The 26,325-nt window shown below is 42.9% G+C and overlaps 1 protein-coding gene across 1 annotated transcript in view; it reads right to left on the bottom strand.

Moving 5' to 3' along the window:
- Window positions 1-2,874: 2,874 nt before the first annotated feature.
- Window positions 2,875-26,325, bottom strand: part of LOC116354965 (keratin-associated protein 5-11-like) — a gene marked incomplete at its 3' end in the record, with an annotated part of 38,943 nt that continues 15,492 nt past the window's right edge. The window contains exons 3-8 of the mRNA XM_031797229.1: window positions 25,372-25,517; window positions 21,420-21,428; window positions 13,489-13,607; window positions 8,330-8,353; window positions 7,062-7,100; window positions 2,875-2,918 (exon numbers count right to left, since the gene is read on the bottom strand). Of these exons, the coding sequence (XP_031653089.1) occupies window positions 2,875-2,918; window positions 7,062-7,100; window positions 8,330-8,353; window positions 13,489-13,607; window positions 21,420-21,428; window positions 25,372-25,517 (381 nt within the window). The remainder of the gene's footprint in view (window positions 2,919-7,061; window positions 7,101-8,329; window positions 8,354-13,488; window positions 13,608-21,419; window positions 21,429-25,371; window positions 25,518-26,325) is intronic.

Here is a 26,325-nt window from a genome sequence, read left to right as displayed (position 1 = left end):
AGCTGTTATCTTCCGAAGAAACTCTTAAAGACCTAGTAATATTTTACATCAATGGCAGTCAATATTAATCCTCACCTTAATTCAGTCTCATCTGAAAGTTGTACAATCTTGGTTATCTGCATGAACCCTGCCTAACAAGTTGAATCAGCAATACAAAATTGGGTTTAATTATTTATTTACTAAATACCCAACTAATCACACAGAATTATACATACACATAATTAATCATAACTTGTTAATAAATTACGTCATAAAGGAAAACGTCCCTAGCGGGCGGAACAGATATGACACTTGTTACACAAAAGAAAAGGGGCTGGGTTTGAGTGAAAGAGCGGGAAGACTGAGGAACACAGGGAGAAGCTGTACTATCATAAATATCTTATGCATTCTAAATTACCGCCCATTTGGAAAAGGAAAATGCAATAATGGCGACCCGTCATTCAGGGCAGGTGGGGCACCTGTTTTGAGCCCCACATTTATTGCATCTTTTTTTGTCAAATGAAGAGAAATAATGAAGATAAATTATAGATAAACCGTATTGGTGCTCATCGTCCATTGTCATCATCGTCCATAAACATTACATAAGTTGGAAATTGCAAATTCAACAATGAGTGGTTTGGAAGGAATCGTGACAGTGGCTAACTGCAAGCAATGCAACGGGGAAATCATTAATAATCAAACTGGGAAAATGTGTTTTGAATGTCCAACTCGTAATTGTAAATCCAGCCTCTCTTTCTTTGATGCCTCCTTCCTGTTCAAGTGAGCACATCACAACAAGGTGAGTCCTATAATGTCTTATATGCTGCTGCATAAATGATGTAATATGCCAGGGAGATATGTATACTGTAGCTAAGAAAGTAATACTAAGTGTATGTTGTCTAGTAAGATATTAGTAGCCCATGTGCCTCACCCTAATAATTTGGTATATATTCACCTCTTAATTTCGACTATTGTTCTGACTCGGTGGTGCACATCTAGCCTATAACCTGTTTTTGAGAAATGTAGTCATCAAATATTGTAAGAGCTTTCATTGTCTGCTTGTATGCCCTCTTTATTTATCTTACGGTTCTGACTTGGTGGCAGGTAATGAGGCTGAATGAACTGTTTTGCTGCCAGACAAGGTTCCACTGATAGCCAGGTGTAGCAGTGGTAAGGTGTTGGGACTGCTGTTGGGACAGCTTTATGTAGGTCCTAACAGTTTGTGGGAACCGTTTGTCATCGTTATAGTGTAATTAATGTATTGTTTAATGTTGTGTTGTGTAGTGGCTTTGCTGGCATGCATCCCACTTTTTTTTTTTTTGCCTCACCAAGATTTACATGCTGAAATTGCCACTGAAGTTATTGCATAGCTTCAATAGCACTCACACTGATATAGGTGCTAGGCCTACTGTAAATTGCATTATGGCTGAGCATGGACAAGCAAAAAATTGCCAATAAGCAAGATTAAATGCATTGATAAGGCATAAAAAGATAATGAACAAATCGAATCAAATTCTAAACAAAACAACTACTTGCTTTAAATAGCCATGTCACACTTACAGGCCCCATCTGTAAGTGAGAATGTCCACTAAACAAATACATTTCTGCTGCTACCAAATAGGCCTATTTTATATGAACATAATCGTAACCATTTTACAGATCAGATCACATTCACACATCTCCAGACAATGCATTGCATGTGCCCTACGGACGATGCACCCATAAATACCAGGGAGGTGAATCATTCTAATAAGATTGGTTGTAATAAAAGTAAATGAAAAACAAGCAATCTGTTTTTTTTTTGTAACAACAACAATAAATAAACGTCAAATGTAATTGTATCATAAAATCAGCAGGATAAATAAGACACATATTGCTTTTGAACCAGCCTTCTTTATAGTAGGCTGAAGAAAGGGCTTGTGTTTTAAACAATGAAAGGGAAAAAAAAACAATCCATTGTTGCACGTTACAGATAACTTCTAAATACGAGGGTTACTGGTATTCGCAGAGGTTCTAATCTCTCGTTTCATGATGGTCATGGACACGTAGCCTACATCATGGAGGGGGTTTTAGGCACGTGCTAAATGGGCCCTGCATGGCAAAAATTATGTGAACCTGCTTACAAAGTGTACATAAAAAGGGAATGTCAGCTCACTGTTTTACTCTCAAACTTTATACTCTAATAAAGCTTCGGTGATTAAGCTTCATTTCCAAGAGGTTTCAGGAGTCAAACCCTTTATCGGCCATCTCAACTACTTTGTGATTGCATTGGGCAGGACAAAAAAAAAGGGGAGGCTATGCTTGGTTTTTAACCAAATAAAACAAAAACATTTCTAAATATGAGGTACAGTATAAAGGCACCTAAAGCACATTAGGCTACTCATGTTCCATGCACATACGGGCAAAGTGCATCACGGCTGGATAGGCTGCATTTCCCCTGTCAAGATTCATGCCATAACAAACTGCGTTACCACTAAAACCAGCTTGTGGTTGGTCTTAAATATCCCTATCAGCAATACCTGAAATACCGAAATGATCACTTTGGATCATGTATTTCCTTCCCATGTTTCCGCTCTTCCCGTCTGAGTGCAAGCGAGCTGATATAAGACAGGTAAATTGCCAAACCTGGCGTCAGGGTTGGAAAATGCCAGTGCGGCAGTTTTTACATGCAAACTAACAGGTGTTTGACACTAGTGCCGCCTTAACGGCAGCCGAAAAAAACACATGTTGCCTTAATGCCAGTGAAAATAGAGCCCAGAGTCCTCATGCCATCTTCTTCCACACGGCAGACCTCGCACATGCATTGTCCCTCATCTACCTCAGACCACAAAATAACACACAAACACGCACACACACACACACACACACACACACACACACACACACACACACACACACACACACACACACACACACACACACACACACACACACACACACTGAGAATAAACAAGCCAACAGCCCTGAGGTCCCATCTGACCTAACTAGCGCACACACACACACACTGAGAAAACAGGCTAATCCTGGCTAGCAGGAGGAAGGACAGCTAACAACCTCATTACAGACACTGCAGAGAGGATGTTTACCAAGCAACAAACAACAGTTCCTTCCTCTCACCAGGAGCCTCCTTAAGTGTGGAGAGAACAAATAGCCTTCATGCTGAGTTCGAAGACAACCATGAAGTGAGAGAATCAGTTTAAAGGCTCAGTGCAGTCAAAAACGTGATTGTACTGTATTTTATATATATTTCCACACTATGAGATTGGAATAATACTGTGAAATTCTGATAATGACGATAATGCCATTTCCTTATTAGTGTAAGAGCTGTTTGAAAAGACTGCCTGAAATTTCTGCCTGTTTTAGTGGGATCGAGTTATGGCCTTTCTGGTGACATCAACAGGCGGTAAATTTGTAAACAGACCGCAAATAACAGCTAGTTTTGCCCTTTTCCCTCCCCACTCAGACCACTCCCAGACAGTCCTCGAAAAATGATTGCTTGAGAAATTGCTATTTTTGTTTCACTTTGACAATTTTACAGTAAGGTACTTAATTGTTACTCAGAAATGATTTGATATTGAGATAAAAACAGCTGCAATGGACCTTTAACCAAAGTGGGGAAAAGTAAGTGCCAGATGAGTGAGAGGGTGAAAAGAGAAGAGGAGGTCCAGAATGAAGGTCAAGGGAGAGACAATGACAATGGGCTCGATTTTAACAAACCTAACGCAATGGTAAATCTGAGAGCTGGTGGTAGCGCTTATAGGTCAGGGGGTGTGTCGGAGATATTTTTGTTATTTTCACAGCCAGAATTATGAGTGGAGTAGCTGGCGATGGTGTGAAAGGGCTGGGTTTTAATTCATAAACAAGCTGTAGGTGTGACGAGGGCTTGGCCACTAATTGGCCAATGAACACATTCCATGGCTTAACACGCATGCGTTTTATCTCAAGTTTTGAAGGTTATTGATGGTCTTTGCGTTGTCATCAACTCCATTTAGGCTGGGAGGAATATTCTAATCCTGGTCCATTGTGGATTGATACTACAGTTTATTACATGGCATAGGCTACGGTAACAAGTAATAACAAAACAAAAATCTGTGTTTGCTCAATAGCCTACATTAGGTGTTAGTGTTGGCAGTCAACATTGTTGTAATTGGCTTCAACAAGCCTAGCCGTATAGGTCTTTACGAATCACAATTCTGCTAAATAAGAATTACTAGGCTTCCGTCGATTGTATTGTATGTCTGAGGCATGTTCTCAATAAGCAAAATTTAGCCTAGGCCTATACCATAAGAGGCTGGTGGGAGGAGCTATAGGAGGACAGGGTCGTTGTAATGCCTGGAATGGAAAACAAGCTGTTTCTAAATAGGATGGGGTCAAAAGGGTGATATCATCAATTCCATCTTTCATTTCACGTAGGCCTAAATGTCATTACTCATAACATTCGCACATCTATACAAAATCCTAGGCTCCTGTCAATTTCATTGTTACCTACAGTGCCTTTGGAAAGTATTCTGACCCCTTGACTTGTTCCATATTTAGTTACGTTACAGCCTTATTCTAAAATGTATTACATCGTTTTTTTTCTTCCACTCAGCAATCTACACACAATACCTCATAATAACAAAGCAAATGTATTAAATATCATGTTTACACAAGTATTCAGACCCTTTACTCAGTACTTTGTTGAAGCACCTTTGGCAGCGATTACAGTGTTGAGTCTTCTTGGGTATGATGCTACAAGCTTTACATACCCGTAGTTGCGGACTTCCTTTCTCTGCAGATCCTCTCAAGCTCTTTCAGATTGGATAGGGAGCGTTGCTGCACATCTATTTTCAGGCCTCTCCAGAGATGTTTGATCACGTTCAAGTCCGGGCTCTGGCTGGGCCACTCAAGGACATTCAGAGACTTGTCTCGAAGCCACTCCTGCATTGTCTTGGCTGTATGCTTAGGGTCGTTGTCCTGTTGGAAGGTGAACCTTCACCTCAGTCTGAGGTCCTGAGCGCTCTGGAGCAGATTCTCATCAAGGATCTCTCTGTACTTTGCTCCGTTCATCTTTCCCTCGATACTGAGCAGTCTCCCAGTCCCTGCTGCGGAAAAACATCTGCCACCACCATGCTTCACCGTAGGGATGGTGCCATGTTTTTTCCAGACGTGATGCTTGCCATTCAGGCAAAATAGTTCAATCTTGTTTTCATCAGACCAGAGAATCTTGTTTCCCATGGTCTGAGTCCAAGCAGGCTGTTGTGCCTTTTACTGAGGAGTGGCTTCCATCTGGACACTCCACCATAAAGGCCTGATTGGTGGAGTGCCACAGAGATGGTAGTCCTTCTGGAAGGTTTTTCCATCTCCACAGAGGAACTCTAGATCTCTTTTAGAGTTACCATCGGGTACTTGGTCACCTCTGTGACCAAGGCCCTTCTTCCCCGATTGCTCAGTTTGGCCCGAGTTGCCAGCTCTAGGAAAAGTCTTGGGGTTTTCAAACTTCTTCCATGATGGAGGCGACTGTGTTCTTGGGGACCTTCAATGCTGCAGAAATGTTTTGGTACCCTTCCCCAGATCTGTGCCTGGACACAATCCCATCTCGGAGCTCTATGGACAATTACTTCGACCTCTTGGCAATCAAGTTGTAGAAACATCTCAAGGATGATCAATGTAAACAGGATGCACCTGAGCTCAATTTTGAGTCTCAAAGGGTCTGAATACTTATGTAAATAAGGTATTGCTGTTTTTTATATTTAATACATTTGCAAAAAATGTATAAAAACCTGTTTTCTCTTTGTTATTATGGGGGTAAGGTGTGTAGATTTCTGAGGAATTATTTGATTGAATCCATTTCAAAATACGGCTGTAATGTAATGAAATGTGGGAAAAGTCAAGGGCTCTGAGTACTTTCCGAATGCATTGTATTAATATGTCATTATAGGAGGACTGAATAGTTTGGACTGGAGGAGCGTGACCTTGGTAATCGGTCGAGGGGCGCTCTTTGAAAATGAGGCTGGATAGCCTACTTGAACAAGCGAAATTAAGTGTGCAGGTATGTGAATTGTGAATTATGAAAAAGCCTGATGGCAAATTTTTTTAAAAATATTTCAAAGCACTCTCAGTAGACCATTTAAATGCATTTATTCATAGGCTACTTTGCTAATGGCCTTGGATAAAACGTTACACCTATGTGATTCCGCTAAACCAGGTTAGGCTACGCTTGGTTTATAATCAAATTAGACGAAATGGGGGGAAACCAATCGTTTTTTAAAAGGTTTCTAAATACGACATTCACCGGCACAAAAGGCCCATCTCCCTTCCACTGTGCATCATGGATGGATAGGCTGCGCTTCCGCTCTCAAAACCCCATGCCATTATCAACTGGGCTACGGTTAAGTTCTGCTTTTTGTGGATCTAAAAAAGTTCAATTAGCCTTGAATAAAATGGTGGCTTTTTTTTTTAAGGTCACACTTCAAATATTGCCACCTCTCCCACATCAGCACAAACGAGATGATGTTAGACAGGTAAATTGCCAAACCTGGCGTTAGAGCTGGAAAATGCCAGTGGACCAGTTTTGTTTTTAATGATGGAATTGCGAACTAACATGCATTTGACACTTGCGCCTCCTTAGTGCACGCCGAAGATAGAGCCCAGAGTAGCGTTAATACCACACTCGCACACTGTGGAAATGCCTATGTCTTGGCGAGAGAGATATGAGAGAGATATCTCATCCATATGGACGAGACACTGAGGTGAGGACTGCTTGGGAACGTAATCCAGCAATTCTGAACGAATGTCACAGGGTGGGCTCCCATGCGTGCGTTCACACACACAATCTTAGGTAAAGTGCTGTCTGAGTGCGTTGGTTCGTTTTGGAATTCCAAAGGTGTGTATGTTGGGGCTGTGTCACACGTGGAAGTTATATTTGGAATTAATAGTTTAAGTTCTAGGTAACCACCATCCCTTACACGCATACAAACACAGACACACACACTCACACACATTCACTCTTTCACTCGCACGCAGATGTGCGCACACACACACACACACACACACGCACACACACCTCTACCCTCCTGTTCTTCATCCCTTTGCCTGCAGGCGGATACTGTGTACACACACATAGACACACACACACACACCTCTACCCCTTCCTTCCTTTTACTTCAGTCATACAGTATATTCATCAGTATTCCACATACAAACTCAGACACACAGAGAAGCTTCGGGTTTGTCGCAGATTATGGTCATATCTAAGCCAAGATCCAAATGTTTCTTTCATCTTTACACATTTCCTATTGTCAAGATCTCTCAGCCCAGTCCTGCACACCTGTAATAGTCAGGGACCAACTTTGAAAATGGTACTTCGGTCAGCCAATAAAGATAAACTAAACTCCTTTGACTGCATTTACCCATGCAGCCCAATTCTGATCTTTTGCCAATGTCTTTTGTCTTTTGACAAATCAGATCCAATCTTTTGCCAATAATTCGCAAAAAGATCAGAATTGGACTGACTGTGTAAACACCGCCTTAGAGTCTAAATGAATAAACAAATTTGAGTGCTAGGGTGTGTTTCAGATCTATCCAGATAGACTGATGAATGCATTAGGCTGTTCTTTATGTAAAACGATGTACTCAGCAAATCTCTCTTACCAGTCTTCCTTGTATTACTGTCCTGTAAACAATACAGCCCTATCATCAGTACCGTGCTGCTGTGTCTATTATCAGGCCATCACTCACTTCCTTATTGAATTATGCTAATACCAATGAAAGCCTGATGGATGACTGACAGCAGGCTGAGCCAATCAGTGTCATCACTCCAATGGGCGAAGCATTGGTTAATCATTCCCTGCCTCCCGTACTTACTTCCTGATAACAGTATCCTTCAGTCTCTGGCTCCGTAATGAACTGTAATATAGCAGAGTAATGATGACGCACAGATATTGTAATCAATATCCACCTTATGCATATTTTATCCACGCGGCGACACAGCCAGGGAAGAGGAGGAGGAGATGAGAGGTGATTAAAACCTATAGCTCTCTGTGTGGTTTGATGAATGGGCTTGTGACAGAAAGATTATTGAGTTACAAGACAAACGGAGCTCTGAGAATGACGGAGGAGAAGTGCCTCACGCTTCATCCAGTCACTCACATGCACACAGACATTCACAGCAAGCTAATGCAAAAGGAGCACGCACAATGTTGGATACCTCAGGTCACTTCCAATCACCCAGGCTGCTATATGGGAAATGAGGATCCTCTGTGTGATAGGACTCAGTCACATTCTGTTCATTCACTCAGTCTGTTCGTTCTGAATACGGCGCTTATCCTGTCTTATTGCACACCCCCATAGTAGTCTCTCTAACACACACACACACACACACACACACACAAAGCTATCCTCTCACATGGCATGTTATTCAAAACATGATCCTTTACCATCTTCGAGCAAACAGTCATCTACTCTCACAGCCAGCTAGTTCCAGTGCACCGTTGCTGATCTAAATTAATCTCTTTATTTTTGATGAGTGGACTTGAGAGAGAGAGAGAGCTCCCCTTTCATCTCTTTGCTAGCCTATTGAAGGACATATAAGGACAAAGCATCCCTCCCTACCTCTCTGCCCAAAAGCACCATTTTGCGTTCCTCCCCCCTTCCCTCTCTGCCTCTAAATCACTCCTCTGTCCTACTCCCCCCCCACTGCCCCATAACACTACTCTGATTGACTTTAGGGTTCACTGCTGCCCTGTACAGTTTAAGGCCCTCTGGGATATCCCTTGTCCAGTGTTGTGTGAATAACTCCCTGTGACATCTGCTACCTCCCTCAGTCTCAACTCAGACGAACTCCCACTACAACTCCCCCAACCTCCTTCCTCGACCTCGCCTCACCCTCAGTCTGACCCCAAATCCTCACAGTCACTCCCTCTCCCCGTTCCACTTCCCAGCCACAAGCAAGCCACATCCTCCCATCTCCTCAGCTTTCCTCTCACTCAGCTACAGAGTACATGTTAGTGTGTGACTGGGCGCTCTACCCCTCTCGACACTTTGAGGCAAAGCCTTTGATTCGTGTTTATCTCGTCAGGGCTCACGCTCCAGTGACGATCGTTTCCATTTAAAGCCGTTCTGTTCTAGCAATCATCCCCATTTGCATATAAAGCACTTTCATTCCACAAGTTCTGAGAACATGTCTACGACTACAACATGCATACCGTGCTAACCCGCCGTCGTCGACACACACGCACATGGACGCACGTTGAAGTGCTTGATTAGAATCCATAAATCGTATTACAGTCAACAAGGATTCCAAAATGTCTAAGGACACGGCTATCCCGGACACTTGGATAGAAAAAGCACTTTCTACTCTGTACAGCTAGGCTGCCTATGACTGCCGACACATAGCAGTACCTCGCTAGCTGCTCCGCCTCTTGTCCTTCGCCTCTTCTCAGCCTACGCACATGGCCGAGACTCCCAAGCAGTGGCACAGCAAGTTTGCACCGACGACCAAGTCTGTTCAGTCGCGACACGAGGGGCTGGCAGCGACTTGGTAGCAGAGGTCCTTGTAAGAGGCCTGCTGAGTGGCACCGCGGTCCAAGGCACTGCATCTCAGTGCAAGCGGCGTCACTGCAGTCCCTTGTTCGAATCCAGGCTGCCTCACATACGGCCGGGATTGGGAGTCCCATAGGGCGGTGCACAATTGGCCCAGCGTCGTCCGTGTTTGGCCGGGGTAGGCAGTCATTGTAACTAAGAATTTGTTCTTAACTGACTTGCCTAGTTGAATAAAGGTTCAAATTCAAAAAATAGTCAAAAGAGCATCCAACTTCCAAAATGAGCACCTCCCTGTGGCCTCCCCCACAACAACAACAGCTGGCATATTTGGAATATAAGAAAACGCATCATCATCAACATCAAACTATCCTCCACTGACAAGAGAAGGAAATTGCACTCATTTTTGGACTGTCTGTATCACCACAGTAGCTATACGGCGAACCAGACGTATGAACGGCAACCATTAACAACGTGTGCAAGAGACGCAATTACATTTGACAACTGTGATAAACAAAACGAAACAAGGTACCAAAAGTGCTGGGTTGTATTTAGTTGGTAGAACCTGCAACCTCGCCTTAACAGTAAAAGTTAGAATGTCACACACACACACACACACACACGCCCCCTTTAGAATCACACACTTATCCAATAAGGCCCCTTTTCATCACATAACTACATAACTACTGAAGGGGCAATTCAAATGAGAAGCCAATGTGTTCTCACTCATTTAATTGGAGTAAGAACTCAGTGGTGTTGATTGACATAGTGTTAACCCTGTACATCGCAGGGTTGTGATGTGCTGTCCAAAGTAGTGTTCATTCTGAGCCTGGGTAATGAGCACAGGTTTCTATAGGGGAAGGATATCCAGCTAGGGGAGGTCAGGGGAGCCTAGTGGGAAGCAGGTAGATCGTGAGAGAGAGAGCGAGAGAGAGAGAGAGGGAGAGAGAGAGAGGGGGGGGGGGGGGGGTCAGGGGAGCCTAGTGGGAAGCAGGTAGATCGTGAGAGAGAGAGAGAGAGAGAGAGAACAGGGATATAGGAGAGAGAGACAGAGAGAGACAACAGGGATATAGGAGAGAGAGACAGAGAGGGACAGAACCGGGATGTAGGAGAGAGAGAGACAGAATAGGGATATAGGAGAGAGAGACAGAGAGAGACAGAACAGGGATATAGGAGAGAGAGAGACAGAGAGAGACAGAACAGGGATATAGGAGAGAGAGACAGAGAGAGACAGAACATGGATATAGGAGAGAGAGAGACAGAGAGAGACAGAACAGGGATATAGGAGAGAGAGACAGAGAGAGACAGAACATGGATATAGGAGAGAGAGAGACAGAGAGAGACAGAACAGGGATATAGGAGAGAGAGAGACAGAACAGGGATATATGAAAGAGAGAGAGAAACAGAATAGGCATACATGAGAGAGAGAGAGACAGAACAGGGATATAGGAGACAGAGAGAGAGAGACAGAACAGGGATATAGGAGAGAGAGAGACAGAACATGGATATAGGAGAGAGAGACAGAGAGAGACAGAACAGGTATACAGGAGAGAGAGACAGAACAGGGATATAGGAGAGAGAGACAGAGAGAGACAGAACAGGTATATAGGAGAGAGAGACAGAGAGAGACAGAACAGGTATATAGGAGAGAGATACAGAGAGAGACAGAACAGGTATATAGGAGAGAGAGACAGAGAGAGAGAACAGGGATATAGGAGAGAGAGAGAAAGAGAGAGAGAACAGGGATATAGGAGAGAGAGAGAAAGAGCGACAGAATAGGGATATAGGAGAGAGAGAGAGAGAGACAGAGAGAGAGAACAGGGATATAGGAGAGCGAGAGAAAGAGAGAGACAGAACAGGGTTATCTGAGAGAGAGAGAAAGAGAGACAGAATAGGGATATAGGAGAGAGAAAGAGAGAATGTTCTCTGCTGATCCTTAGACCTGAGGCTGTCTACTGCTGTGTTATAATGATCTGTTGTTTAAATAGCTAAATAACCTCCACCTGTATTACAGTGAATTAACATGACTTTAGTACAGAACACAGATAGATACTCTGCCTTAGAGCATTATATTGTTTATGTTTCTGGTGCTCTTGCTGTGAGCTCCCAGACACCCTTGTGGTAGGCATGTGGTCTGCTCGTTAACGAGGATTGTGTGTGTGTGTGTGTGTGTGTGTGTGTGTATGTGTGAAAAAAGAAAGAAACAAAAAGAAAGAAAGAAAGAAAGAAAGAATGAGAGAGAGAGAGAAAAAGAAAATAAATAGAGGGATAATAGACCAACACCCAAATCTGATCTTATACAAACAAAGTGTAATGAAATACTTCATTCTGTAGGGAGGCAAGTAGACAGATGCAATCCCAAATGGAATTACATGTCATTCACTTTCCTTTGTTTTGATTGTCATCCAGCGATCTAATTTTCGTTAGGTAGCAGGGGAAGGGAAAACTATGCTGACTCTCGGATGGAAAAGATTGTTTGCCAATAAATTACGGGAACCCGCCTCATCATCTTCTCTGGTATCTCTCTAGCAACAAACTTTAAAAAAGCAATTTCTCCCAAGATGGTCCTTGTCAGGTTTTGAGAGCAATGTGTGCTTTCGGAGTGCTGTTAAACAGAGTTCTAACCCAGAAAAACAATGTGAAATAGGCAGAGAGGAATTTCATCTCCGATTCAGAGACTCATACGTACGGAAGAATAAAACATTACTCCATTCTACAGCAACTGAGCTCAAGTGAATTCTGGGATGGATAAAGGAGGAAAACAACAAAAACAGATTGAGCAGAAATTGGAATATTCCCCAAACAATGATGGTTCTGCCACGCCAATTTGTTTTACCATTATGACATCCCAGAGGGAGATCATCGGAGGGCAGTGAATCTGGAGTGGAGGTCTCTTCACAAGGGTTATCTCTCTCTGTCCAGCATCCGCTGGCCAGGCTGGCTGAGCTAGAGAGCCAGGGTGTATGTGCACACACACTCACACACATACACACACATACACCACAACCTCATATCACGAGCTCTCAATAACATCTCCACTGTGAAAGGAGGAGACAGAGACAGAAAGAGGGGGGGGGGGGATACAGTTGGACAGAGTCAGATAAAGAGAGAAAGTGAGAGAGGGTGAGGTTAAAAAGGAGAGAGAGGAAATAAGTTATTGAGAGAGAGAGAGAGAGAGAGAGAGAGAGAGAGAGGGAGAATGAGAGGTAGAGAGAGAAAAAAAGTTTGTTCTTGTTTGTCACTCTTGGTCTCCTTCAAACAGCCTAAAAACAGCCTGTCTCAGTTAATCATCAAGGCGATTGACAAAGTCACCCTCCAGCTGTCAGTTCAGCCATCCAGATGGGAGATTATACCTCAGCCCTGTCAGTACAACAGAGACTGTAACAACATCACGGTGGAAAAACGCATGCAAAAGTAACAGGGGAAAACAGTATAATGTAACAACATCAATCCCTTGAAAAGAGCCCCAGAGAATACAATAATGTTCATAAAAGGAAGAATGTCTGGACATGTAATGGCAATGGCCCCGCTTGTACTCCTCTTTTCCATCAGCATCCAAATGATATAAAAAGTTTAAATTGACTGAGGAGGAAATAAAAATGTGTGTAAACACACTTGACATAACAAGGCGAATGAGAGAGCATTCAACAGAGGAGTGTGTGTGTGTGTGTGTGTGTGTGTGTGTGTGTGTGTGTGTGTGTGTGTGTGTGTCTGCATGGCTAAACTAACAGGTGGCCAGGCAAGATGCGACACAATGATTCACCTTTGACCCCAGACCTTGCCTGTCATTGGTTAATGAGCTCACAGGTGCTCATCACACCTCTGACCTCTTGACACATTGTTATCCTTATCTTCGTGGAGGGGTTAACATGTCATGGACAGACCTGAGGGAGAGGAGGAGGGGAGGGAGAGCAGGAAAGAGAGAGAGAGAGAGAACGAGAGGCACATGCAGGCATACACACAGGCTCGCACGCACATTCTCAAACACACACACACACACACACACACACACACACACACACACACACACACACACACACACACACACACACACACACACACACACACACACACACACACACACACACACACACACACACACACACACACTTGTTAAATTGATTGGTAATGCAGGCAGCGGTGGCTGTGGATAATAGCTGTGAAGGTTGACTCTGTGGAGGGTCTTATTAGTGCTATTTCTACAGACAAAAAGGTTGTGCATGTCTGTGTTCTAACAGTAGGACACACACAGCCACAGCCTGATTAAACACATTACATTAACGAAAGGCCTTCATTAAATTTAGAATATTGTTAGAGATAAAATACCTGGAAGCTCTACAAATGTACTAAGAACTGTGTGAACTTGTAATCGATCCCTGACAACGCCCAGGCACAATCACTCACACAATAGCATATTTCACATTTCGGAAGGGGAGGGGACATTTGGCCCCTACACTTGCCTGTAAATTGCAAAAAGAGAGGGCGGAGCTTCTCGTTCTCGTGACGCCCCTCGTTTAAGCATCTATTCATCCCTTCTCTTAACATGCATGGACCCAGAATTAATCAAGCATCTGACCAATTAAGCAAGAATTTAGTTCTGGGTTAACCAAGATGATATGTCAAGAGACACACATCATTGAATATCAGGTAAACAACAGAATATAACACACACTATCTTGCTTTTTAAACAGAATCAGTTGCAGAACACATCTCCCTTTTCCCAGTACAGTCAATCTACAGTGGTCATTTTCTTCTTGAGCTGTGTGGAGAACACAGTGGCACCACGGGAAGAAAAGCAGAGATGTTTCAATTACATAACCGTGAATAATAGATGCCAATTCATTTGATTAGCATATTCAAATACAGAACGGATGGGCATTATGATTATGAACCCATCGAATAGGATTAGCTATTAATTGTACAAGCTTTTCAATAATTCAAGATGAGGCCAGGATCAAATGAATTGCTGCCCACGTACCTGTTTATATACGCAGTTCGGAAGTCCTTGTCATTTCACCAAGGCACGTTCTAGGGGTTGAACTCCAGAGAGGACTCTCAGTGTTCATTTCAGGGCTATTGATGTCACCTTCGGTCCAGAAGACAAAAGAAAGACTTCATTGATTTGTTGCTAAGACTTCCAATCACTGGAGTGAGAAGGGAATCTCTCTAAAATGGAGTTATTCATATTTAATATGTGTTAAACAAGATGTCAAGTTGAATTAAACTGCCATTGTCTTTTGACAAGACGGGAAATTAAACTTTTCTCGAACTTCTTTCCGCCCAGCTTAGTGTCCCGCTGGGATGAAGGGCTGCCTGCACAGAGAGGGAAAGGACTGCAGCTTTCATCATGCCATCCACCCCACAGAATCTCCCATGGTGCAATGCTCCACAAGGAACCAGAGGCTATTCAAGGCATTAAATGGTTATGCAAAATGATACTATTTTTAGGAACATTTTCTCCTGATATACCCAAGTCTGTAGGACAAGTATTCTAAAGTAAAGCTCAAACATGCTTCAACCATTGACATAGTTTAACATTCTAGACAAACACACATAATTCCCATCATTAAAGGCCCAGTGTGGTCAAAAAAACGTGATTTCCTGTGTTTTATATATATTTCACACTATGAAGTTGGAATAACTACTGTAAAATTGGGAAAGTGATAATGCCGTTTTAGTGTAAGAGATGTTTGAAAGGACCGCCTGAAATGTCTGCCTTTTTTGGTGGGATGGAGATTTAGCCTGCCTGCCAATAACAGCTAGTTTTCAGGTTACATATCCCTCGTCCAATTAGATCCCTCACTCAGACCACTCCCAGACACTCCGAACAAAATTCTAGCTTTAGAAATTGTTCTTGGCAAAGAAGCTATTTTTGCTTATTTTTCATTTTTATTTTAATTGAACAAAATAACAGTAAGGTATTTCATTGTTACACTGAAATGATTTGATATTGAGATAAAAAAAACAAACTGTATTTGGCCTTTAAAGTCCTTGAGAAATTGCAAGGTCAGACAGATAACATATATAGCCCCCACACTCACCCACTCATCCCCATGAAATGGCTAGAGCACATCTGTAAGGAAGGTCCCATATTGGACGACTTTAGACATATTCTGTAATGTGGTCCTCTGAGGTTTTATAAAACCCACAATCACAATGTGAAGATGTGTTTGCTTTGGGTGGGTTTGTGATCCAATCAAAATCAAATCCATCCACCAATCCTAGCCCTGCGTGTATCGTTTCAACCAAAACTCTGATCCCACACGCTCAACCTCACTTTGCAATGCCAAGCACACACACACACACAACACACAATACACACTTATAATATGATCCAAGGTTGTTTTGAGGAGTATATTCTCATCTTTTGAGTCCTTAGTCAGCTAAGACACTATCCATTCATCCATTGCCTGGATTGACCGCTGCATTTACTCTCTTCCAAGATAAGCCTCGTATTCATCTACTGACCTGGTTTAAACTACAGCACTAGGCAAGGCTCCCTTGTAAAATGGATTTCTGTCTCGATGCCTGATCAGATAAAGGATGAAGGAGATAGTGGGGGTTTTGATGGTGTGGATTTGAGGCAGACGAGTATGAGAAGTGGACATAAGGACCGGGTGACTTCAGAGTGCTTTCCAAGAAGAGAGGAAAACACATCCGGGTCAATTAACTGTGCATTAGGCTTGACTCTCTCATTATTCATTTCATTTCTCTGTCTCGTCCAGTTGTGACTAGAAGGAGTACGGCTACTCCTTTTCGTAGCAGGTTAGGAGATCATTTTAGCTAACCTAACCCTAACTCTTTCCCTGAACATTTTCCTAACCTGCTATGTTAATTCTCCAAACCTGCTGCGTAAGTTCAACTAACCTGCCACTTAAGTATTTAGAGGGAAGTGGCATTAGAAGACCATATTATTATTCCCCTCTTGAAGAGCTGAGGGAGAGTCAGTCATACTGTTCATTAATAAAAGAAGGAGAGAAGGAGGGCAGGGGAAAGGTGGAGCAGAGGGTAAGATATGTAGTGACAACCTCATGTCACCAGGCTTCCATTCTTTACAGTAGTAATTCTTTTTCATTACAGCCCTGAGACGACTACTAATCTAGACCTCTGCTTGCATCCCTCCTCTCCATCCCTCCTCTCCATCCCTCCTCTCCATCCCTCCTCTCCATCCCCGCTCATCCCGCTTTTTGGACCAATTTTGAATTAATACATAAACTCTTTTAAACCTAATCTGAGATAAGAAAAGCTACAACTCCTATCATTTGAAATAAGACTTTTAATACAGCTGTCACGCCCTGACCATAGAGAGCCCTTGTTTCTCTATGGTGTAGTAGGTCAGGTTATTCTAGTTTATAATTTCTATGTTGTGTTCTAGTTTTATTTTCTATGTTGGTGTTTTTGTATGATTCCCTATTAGAGGCAGCTGGTAATCGTTGTCTCTAATTGGGGATCATATTTAAGTAGCTGTTTTTCCCACCTGTGTTTGTGGGATATTCTTTTTGTGTTTGTGCATGTGCACCACGTAGTCACTTTCCGTTGTTCGTTTAATTGATTTATTGTTTTTGGCTTAAGTTTCACTTTATAATAAATATGTGGACCTCAACATCCGCTGCGCCTTGGTCCTGTTGCAACAACCGTGACAATAGAAGGGTTTTAAGTATCCTCATGTGAATGTAGGACTTTAATTTCTCTGTGTGAAAATTTTTGTTTGTGTGTTCCACCATTGGAAATAAAAGCAACCCAAATCTGATCATCTACTGGTGCTAAGAACTAACAAGGAGTCCGATGGAAGTGGAGCATCGCTCATTGAAAGGGAGTTTGGAAACCAAGAAGCCAAACAGTGGGCAGCCTTACATCAACAACACAAGAGAAATTACATCACAACAACTCAAGTGAAGTGACATCACAACAACACAAGAGAAATTACATCAACAACACAAGAGAGGTGACATCACAAGAGAAATTACATCACAACGACACAAGGGAAATGACATCACAACAACAGAAATGACATCACTACAACACAAAAGAGAGGTGACCTCACAACAGAACAAGAGAAATGGCTAACCGGACTATTTGCATTGTGTGCCCCCCCCCCCAACCCCTCTTTTACGCTGCTGCTACTCTCTGTTTATCATATATGCATAGTCACTTTAACTATACATTCATGTACATACTATCTCAATTGGCCCGACCAACCAGTGCTCCCGCACATTGGCTAACCGGGCTATCTGCACTGTGTCCTGCCACCCACCACCCCTTCTTTTACTCTACTGCTACTCTCTGTTTATCATATATGCATAGTCACCATATCTACATGTACATACTACCTCAATCAGCCTGGCTAACCGGTGTCTGTATTATAGCCTCGCTACTGTTATTTTTCACTGTCTTTTTACTGTTGTTTTATTTCTTTACCTACCTATTGTTCACCTAATACCTTTTTTGCACTATTGGTTAGAGCCTGTAAGTAAGCATTTCACTGCAAGGTTGTGTTGTGTTCGGCGCACGTGACAAATCAACTTTTGATTTGATTTGAAATGGCATCGAAACGACATGAGATGAACGGCAGCACGATAATAAAACAGAGGTGACATCACAACAAGAAGCAGCATTGTAAACATCCATGAAACAGAGCGACATCCTAACAACCGACGTCCCAACTCTTAATTGTCCTAAAGAGCCCCCATGCATCATTAGTACTAAACACAGTCCTCATCTACACACTGTCGCTGACGTCCCATTCCCTGATAATAATGTGTCCGCGAGTGCCCCGGGCTACAGCGTGTCTCTGTTAGTTTAACACCGGAGCGCTGTGTAAATTACTTTTATCATTAAGGCACGAAGACTCATCAAATATGAATGGGATATTGATGCAGGGACTGTTCCAACAGAGAAGGCTGTTATACATATATATTATTAAAAGACTGAACGTAGAGCTACACATATGAATGACGTCAGACTCCGCTTTTACAATGCAGGCAGTTCTGAGGTGGTTTCCCCTGGTCACAGAGAGGTCAGTGTAGTAGAGAGAACAGCCGTGCTCATTCAGGTCAACACAATCCACACGCTTTGGCAGATATTGTTCTGGACTGCTGCTGAGTCTGGGAGTTCTAACAGGAGTTTTAGATCCATTTCTGGGAATAGGAGAGAGAGATGGTGGGAATAAGGGGGAGGAGGGGGAGGAGAGTGAGTAGGGAATGAAGAGTTCACCATCTCATCAATATTCAGTGCTGGTGTACAATGTTTGGCTGAAGATTGTGCTCATAAAACAAGGTCTGTACAGTACATATTTGTATAACACCAACCAACGTACACTGAGTTTACGGAACATTAAGGACACCTGCTCTTTCCATGACATAGATTGACCAGGCGAATCCAGGTGAAAGCCATGATCCCGTATGGATGTCACTTGTTAAATGCAATTCAATCCATGAAGGGGAGGAGACAGGTTAAAGGAGGATTTTTAAGCCTTGAGAGAATTGAGACATGGATTGCGTGTGTGTGCCATTCAGAGGGTGAATGGGCAAGACAAAAGATTTAGGTACCTTTGAATGGGTACCATTTGGGCACCATTTTATGTCAAGAACTGCAACGCTGCTGGGGTTTTCCACACTCAACAATTTCCCATGTACCTCAAGAATGGTCCATCACCCAAAGGACATCCAGCGAACATGACACAACCGTAGGAAGCATTGGAGTCAACATGGGTCAGCGTCCCTGTGGATCGCTTTGACACCTTGTAGAGTCCCACGCCCCGACGAATTGAGGCTGTTCCGAGGGCAAAAGGGGGGGGGGGGGTGCAACTCAATATTAGGAAAGTGTTCTTAATGGTCTCTACAACTGCTAGAGTCGCATTCACTATCATTGTGCTGGTTTTGGAATACAAATGGGTGATATGGGCAAAGAGAGAAAGAAAGAGAGAGAAAGAAAGAAAGAAAGTGAAAGAGAGCGAAAGAAAGAGAACTGAAGACATCTGAGAGTCACATCAGCGATATCAATTACAGCTCAGGGGCTCATTTCCTAATCAGAGCTCTAATGAAGACTAACGTGCAACCTTTTGTGTGTGTGTGTGTGTGTGTGTGTGTGTGTGTGTGTGTGTGTGTGTGTGTGTGTATGTGTGTGTGTGTGTGTGAGAGAGAGAGCGTGCGCGCATCCATGCATGTGTGCGTGCGTGTCTGCTACATTCGGTATCAATTTCTGGGAATGTGAGGAAGATGGTGGTAATAGAGGAAGGAGGGGAAGGAGAGAGGAGAGCGACAGAAGAGGAAAGAGAGTGAAAAAGAGAACGTGTGAGATAAATTGCAAGAAAATTCGAGAGAAACAGAGCGAGAGAGTGACAGTAAAAGAGTGGGACAAACAGAGTGAGAGAATCTAGGAATTGGGAATGAAGGAGGCTGTATGTACAGCCTGATAGCACTGGGCTGCATGCTGGACTATACAGTAGTTGCCATGGACTACACTGTATTGCCGTTTGGGAAATGAAATAGTCATAGAGACAGAAGAAGTTGAGCAACCCTCTAGACACCCAAACAGATGGACCCTCAAATCCTACCTCACTGAACCAGAACAACACAAACACAATTAGTACACACACTCTGCTTTCTTGGATTTCTCCATTTCATCAGTATTCATTGCTGGTGTAAGATTATGGTGTGGTTAAGAGTAAACATAACGCTGTGATTTATGGCTCAAGATTGCACTCATAAAACACGGTCTGTACAGTACATATTTGTATAACACCAACCAAAGTATATGATGTGCAATTGCTAGAATAGCATTCACTATCACTGTGTCGGTTTTGGAATACAAATGGAAGATATGGACAAAGAGAGAGAACTGACATCTGAGAGTCACATCAGCTATTCCAATTACAACTCAGGGTCTCATTTCCTAATCAGATCTCTAATGAAGACTAATGTGCAACCTCTTTGTCTGTGTGTGTGTGTGTGTGTGCGTGCGTGTGTGCGTGTGTGAGTCTGTGTGTGTGTGTGTGTGTGTGTGTGTGTGTGCGCCTCTGTGTGTGTGTGTGTGTGTGTGCTTGCGTGCGACCGTGCGAGTCTGTGTGTGTGTGTGTGTGTGTGTGTGTGTGTGTGTGCGTGCGTGCGTGCGCGTGCGTGTGTGTGTGCGTGCGCGTGCGAGTCTGTGTGTGTGTGTGCTTGCGTGCGTGCGAGTCTGTGTGTGTGTGTGTGTGTGTGTGCGTGCGTGTGTGTGTGTGTGTGTGTGAGCGTGTGTGTGTGTGTGTGTGTGTGTGTGCGTGCGCGTGCGAGTCTGTGTGTGTGTGTGCGTGCGTGCGAGTCTGTGTGTGTGTGTGCGTGCGTGCGTGCGCGTGCGTGTGTGTGTGCGTGCGCGTGCGAGTCTGTGTGTGTGTGTGTGTGCGTGCGTGCGAGTCTGTGTGTGTGTGTGTGTGTGTGTGTGTGTGTGTGTGTGTGTGTGTGTGTGTGAGCGTGTGTGCTACGTTCTGTTTAAATTGTCAGCTATGGGCACAGTATCTTTGCAACATGTTGTTGTTATAAAAGCAGATATAAAGTCAGGGACTGTAATACATGCATGGTTATACCTACAGCTGTGAAGCACCCTTAACTACCTAACAAGAACTGTACATATCAACAGACCATCTGTTTGAATGAGGTTTGACTGCCAACAGCTATACCCTCAACACACAGTCACTTAAAAAAATGAAATGATTTGCATTTATTACAACCCGCACTGCATAGCATGATAATGATGTGGTTAGGGCGCAGGGAGTGAAGATTCACTGGTTATTAGGCAATCGTCCCAGGAGTTTGCGATTCTGAAATCAGATTTTATTGGAGGGCGAAAAAAAATCTGCAATTCCCTGCATTATGTGCAAAGGTTTGCAAATTTGACCAACCACCACATGGTTCCTGCGTAAAACAGTCAAGTCATCACACATTTACTGCATATACCTGTCCAGTCACCACACTACAAAAAGACGGCTCACAATTTTAACCTGTTACTTCACTTTTAATACGTAAAGTTGTGAAATCAATAAATCAACAAACCTTTACCCCTGTCAGCACAAGTTCCATGACAAATTTGACAAAATAATTACACGTTTTCATGCAAAATGCCAAATTGCCATTTGGTGGACAGAAAACAGAAGAAACTGCAGAATCCTGAAGTGACTGATTAGGTTTCTGCAGACTATCCATATGATGTGTGTCTCAGTAATGACTTGGTCTAGTGAAGAGGGCAGGCAGACGTCGAAGAACTGATGTCTCCCCAACCTGTACACACACACACACACACACACACACACACACACACACACACACACACACACACACACACACACACACACACACACACACACACACACACCAATTTCCCAGCACCAGGGACACTTGACAGCCACTTGCTTTCCTATTAGAAGAAATTCTATCCATACCAAACTTGAAATTGTATTCCCAGACACTGGTATTAGTTTTGACACGATTCCTCCGCCCCCTGGCGGAGTATAGAGAGAAATATGGTGTCTCCTATTGCCCTGGAAGAGGTGGTCTTCACTGATATATCCCTTAAACACTGTAATATGGTGTCTCCTATTACCCTGGAAGAGGTGGTCTTCACTGATATATCCCTTAAACACTGTAATATGGTGTCTCCTATTACCCTGGAAGAGGTGGTCTTCACTGATATATCCTTTAAACACTGGAAACTACGCCTTGGTCCTATTATTTCTCACACAGTCACTATTTGGTGCAAAATTGAAAAACAATGTAACTGGGAATTACATGCTCATACCTCAATATTTCCCAATAAAGCCTGGCGGTCTGGAGGGCGGCCTTTTGCATCCCTCCAATGGTCTAAACGTAGAATCCGTACCCTTAACCGATATCATGGACAGTAATGGTTTGAGAACATTCCAAGATTTGAAAGATACCTACACATTACCAGGCAGCTCCGTTTTCTATATTTACAAGAAAGGTGGGCTATACTGGCCTGGGGAATCTCTTGGGAAACCCAATTACTGAACCAACCAATGAAGGGATTCAAAAATGAATTATCTGGGTTCCCGAAAGGACTGATATCTTTAATATTATTCCTGAGGTAGCCATTAAAAAAGTATGGTCCACAGATCTAAGTGAATCTGAACAACCCTTTAACTGGAGCAGAATATCAACAAATATGACCTTGGCATCCCATAATCCGGATCATCAGCGTGTACATTTGACATTTGTTCACAGACTGTATTTAACACCAAGGAAAGGTTTTAGGATGAAATTGTCCCTAACTCTAAACGGTTCACTGTGTCCTCTAAATCAGGCACATGTATTCATATCATGTGGGAGTGCCCTGCAGTTAAATGCTTCTTGACAAAGTTATACAATTCATTTTGAGTGCATGAATGTAAATACTCAATGCTTTGCATCTATTACGTTACTTAATGATCGGAGACGATTACTGCTGGCAGGCAGCACTGCTGCAAAAAAAAGATGTTGGCTCTTAGATAGCAATCACCTCGCTCTCTCCCAATTCGCCAGTGGATACAGTTACTACTAGAAGGAATAACATTTGGGGCCTCCCTAGTGGCATATCGGTCTAAAGGCACTGCACCACAGGCCTAGAGGCATTACTACAGACCTGGGTTCATTCCCGGGCTGTTGCACAACCGACCGTGGCCGGGAGTCCCATAGGAAGGTGCACAGTCGTGCAGGTCAGGGGAGGGTTTGGCTAGGAGGGGCCTTACTTGGCTCATCGTGCCCTAGCAACTCCTTGTGGTGGGCCGGTGCCTGCAAGGTGGTCAAAAGGTGTTTCCTATGATACATTGGTGCGGCTGGCTTTTTCTTAAGATGATCATAATGATCAATACATTTTCTGAAAAGAATGGTTACTCATAAATAAATTATTTTGAAAAATATTAAAATAAAGTTCCTTCCTGGAAGAGAAACAACTCTGGGAGGGAGATTGAGTCTGTGACCTCTTAATTCTGTCAGAACTAAGGGAGAAGGGATGGTGTCCGTACAGACACAGGAAGAGGGAAAATAATAACAATGATAGTACAGGGAGATAAAGGAAACACACACAGCCATAATCAGCTAACTGCGAGCAGATATAACTGCGAGCAGATCCCCATAAACCCAGCTGGGTTAATAAAGTGTGTGATTAAAACTGCGATCAAAGCCCCATAAAAATGTATGACAGCGTTATCAGCCCTAGAGGAACAGCCACATAGTTAACCACGTGAATCTAATCGAGAGGAGACAGTACAGTAGTGACAGGGTTACCATCAGACACGCACACAGCTCAGCTTAGCACAGCACAGCACACCACTGCACTGCAGGATGAATGAGAGATTGTCTAATCCAATGTCACAGTGCTCTCCCAGAGACAGATTCATGACACATGTGACAGGTATTCTGTGTACAGCCCTTCCTTTGACTGACTGACTTACACACGGTGTAACTTCCGTGACACACACACACACACACACACACACACAAATACGAACACTTGCCCGTGCACACACTCACCTAATTTATCAAAGTTTCAATACAAGTCTAGATTCCAATTGGCATTTTAATATTTCCATTCTACTGACAATAACTCGAACGTTGAAGCAATAGGCAGCCAGCATCCTAGAATAATTAGGCAGCTCCAACCTACCAGATACCCACCTCTTTTGAGGCCCAGACACTGAATGCACTATATCTAAACCTCCATAAAGTGGCATCCATAGCGAATGTGCCAGTGCCTACCCAGGTCAGTGGCCAGATTAAACTCACAAATAAACCTTGATGAAGCCCAAGTTCACCATACAACAGATAGCTCCAGTAGCCAGAGTGACATAGGCTATTAACCGAAATTGCCAAAAATGTTCACCAAAAGTAAATACCAATGTAGCCAAGATACACTAGCGATATCCTCTAATGCCAAAAATATTTCATATCATCCGACTGCCCAGCTGCTGGAGGCTACAAGAAGCACTCAAACTAGTATCGGTGCGTGGGTAAAATCATCAGGGATATACCACCGTGATATATAGGCCTAAGGCTGAGACAAGAAGACACAGTGGCAGAATAAATTCAACCACACATTTGTTTCATGACAAAACCAGAGATCAACATCTGTCCTGTGAAGTCCAGAAAATATATTGCATGTAACTATCAGTTACATGAGTTACAGCAGGTCAAGCAAGGTAATGTTTCCGACATTTTCAGACCACTAAACTACTATTGATTTAGAACCGCAGAAAGTTACCGCAAGTCACAAAGAAAGGAGATGCCTCCACTATTCCAGCACCATTTCAACTTCAACGTTTCAACTAAATCTAATCACCTATACTTAGTCTATTACAGTGACAACTGAAAGACACTAACAAGTATGTGTATGTGTGTGTTTGGAAGGAGGGGGGGTCTCACACATTCATGTCCACAAACACACAGTGTTAAAATTGAAAGTCACCCAGTAAAATACTACTTGAGTAAAAGTCTAAAAGTACTTGGGTTCAAATATACTTACATTAAGAAAACCAGATGACACAACTTTCTTTTTTTTGATTTACGGATAGCCAGGAGCACACTACAACACTCAGACATGAATTTACAAAGCATTTGTGCTTAGGGAGTCTGCCAGATCAGAGGCAGTAGGGATGACTGGGGATGTTCTCTTCATAAGTGTGGGAATTGGACCATTTTCCTGTCAAAATGTAATGAGTACTTTTGGGTGTCAGGGAGTGAAAAAGTAAATGTACGGAGTAAAAAGTACATTATTTTCTTGAGAAATGTAGTGAAGTACAAGTAAAAGTTGGCAAAAATATAAATAGCATAGTTAAGATACAGATACCCCTTAAAACTACTTAAGTAGTACTTTAAAGTATTTTTACTTAAATACTTTACACCACTGCACACACACACACACACACACACACACACACACACACACACACACACACACACACACACACACACACACACACACACACACACACACACACACACACACACACACACACACACACACACACACACACACACACACACACACAGAAGAATCTTCCAGCTCCACAGACAGTTCAACCAGGTGAGGAATGCACTCAGGAATCAGCACCCTAGCTCGGAGCAATAGCAATCACACTGTCACAATATCAAACCCAACCAAGCATGTCTACCATATCGACCTTCATTACACTACCTGCAGCGCCCGTTCAACAGCTGAGCCGTGCGTATCTAGATAAATATAAACAATTCCCACTGATGATGCCTCGCTTTGACAGTGAGGGGTATACATGTAACTACAGTGGGGTCTGAAATGATTGACACCCTTGATAAAGATGAGTAATAATGACTGCATTAATAATGATTGCATTTTTGGGGGGTGTTTACAGTTTACTTTAGGCACGTCATTCAGGCGGAAATTGAGAAGAAAGGGGCCTAGCCCTAAGAAGTTGTCTTTCTCTGAACAATTGTACTAGTATAAAATAATAAAATGTCCAAATTTTTTTGAAAATATAATATAGCTCAGTGTTTTAATTATTTATTTTATACAGTCATTATTGCTTATCTTTCTCAAGGGTGTCAATCATTCCAGACCCCACTGTATAATGTTGTATTTATTCCCATTAGGCCTATAGTGTGTGGATTTGTAGCCTCAAGCATTTTTAGTAGCTGGGTCAATACACCAATTCGGTGCCTTTTAAGATGTGTAACTTAAAGGGTTGAAAAAAAGTTACGTGCACATTTTCATCTTGATAAAAAACAAGTTTTCCCATCTCAAGAGGTTTTAACCTTTTACTACAGTGGGCTAAATCAGGGTGACACAGTGTTTCTTGGTAGTCTTAAACAAATCTACTCACACACTTGG

Source organism: Oncorhynchus kisutch, linkage group LG19 (genome assembly GCF_002021735.2).
Source record: "Oncorhynchus kisutch isolate 150728-3 linkage group LG19, Okis_V2, whole genome shotgun sequence".
NCBI classification, from domain to species: Eukaryota; Metazoa; Chordata; class Actinopteri; order Salmoniformes; family Salmonidae; genus Oncorhynchus; species Oncorhynchus kisutch.
This window is presented reverse-complemented; position numbering and strand designations above follow the sequence as displayed.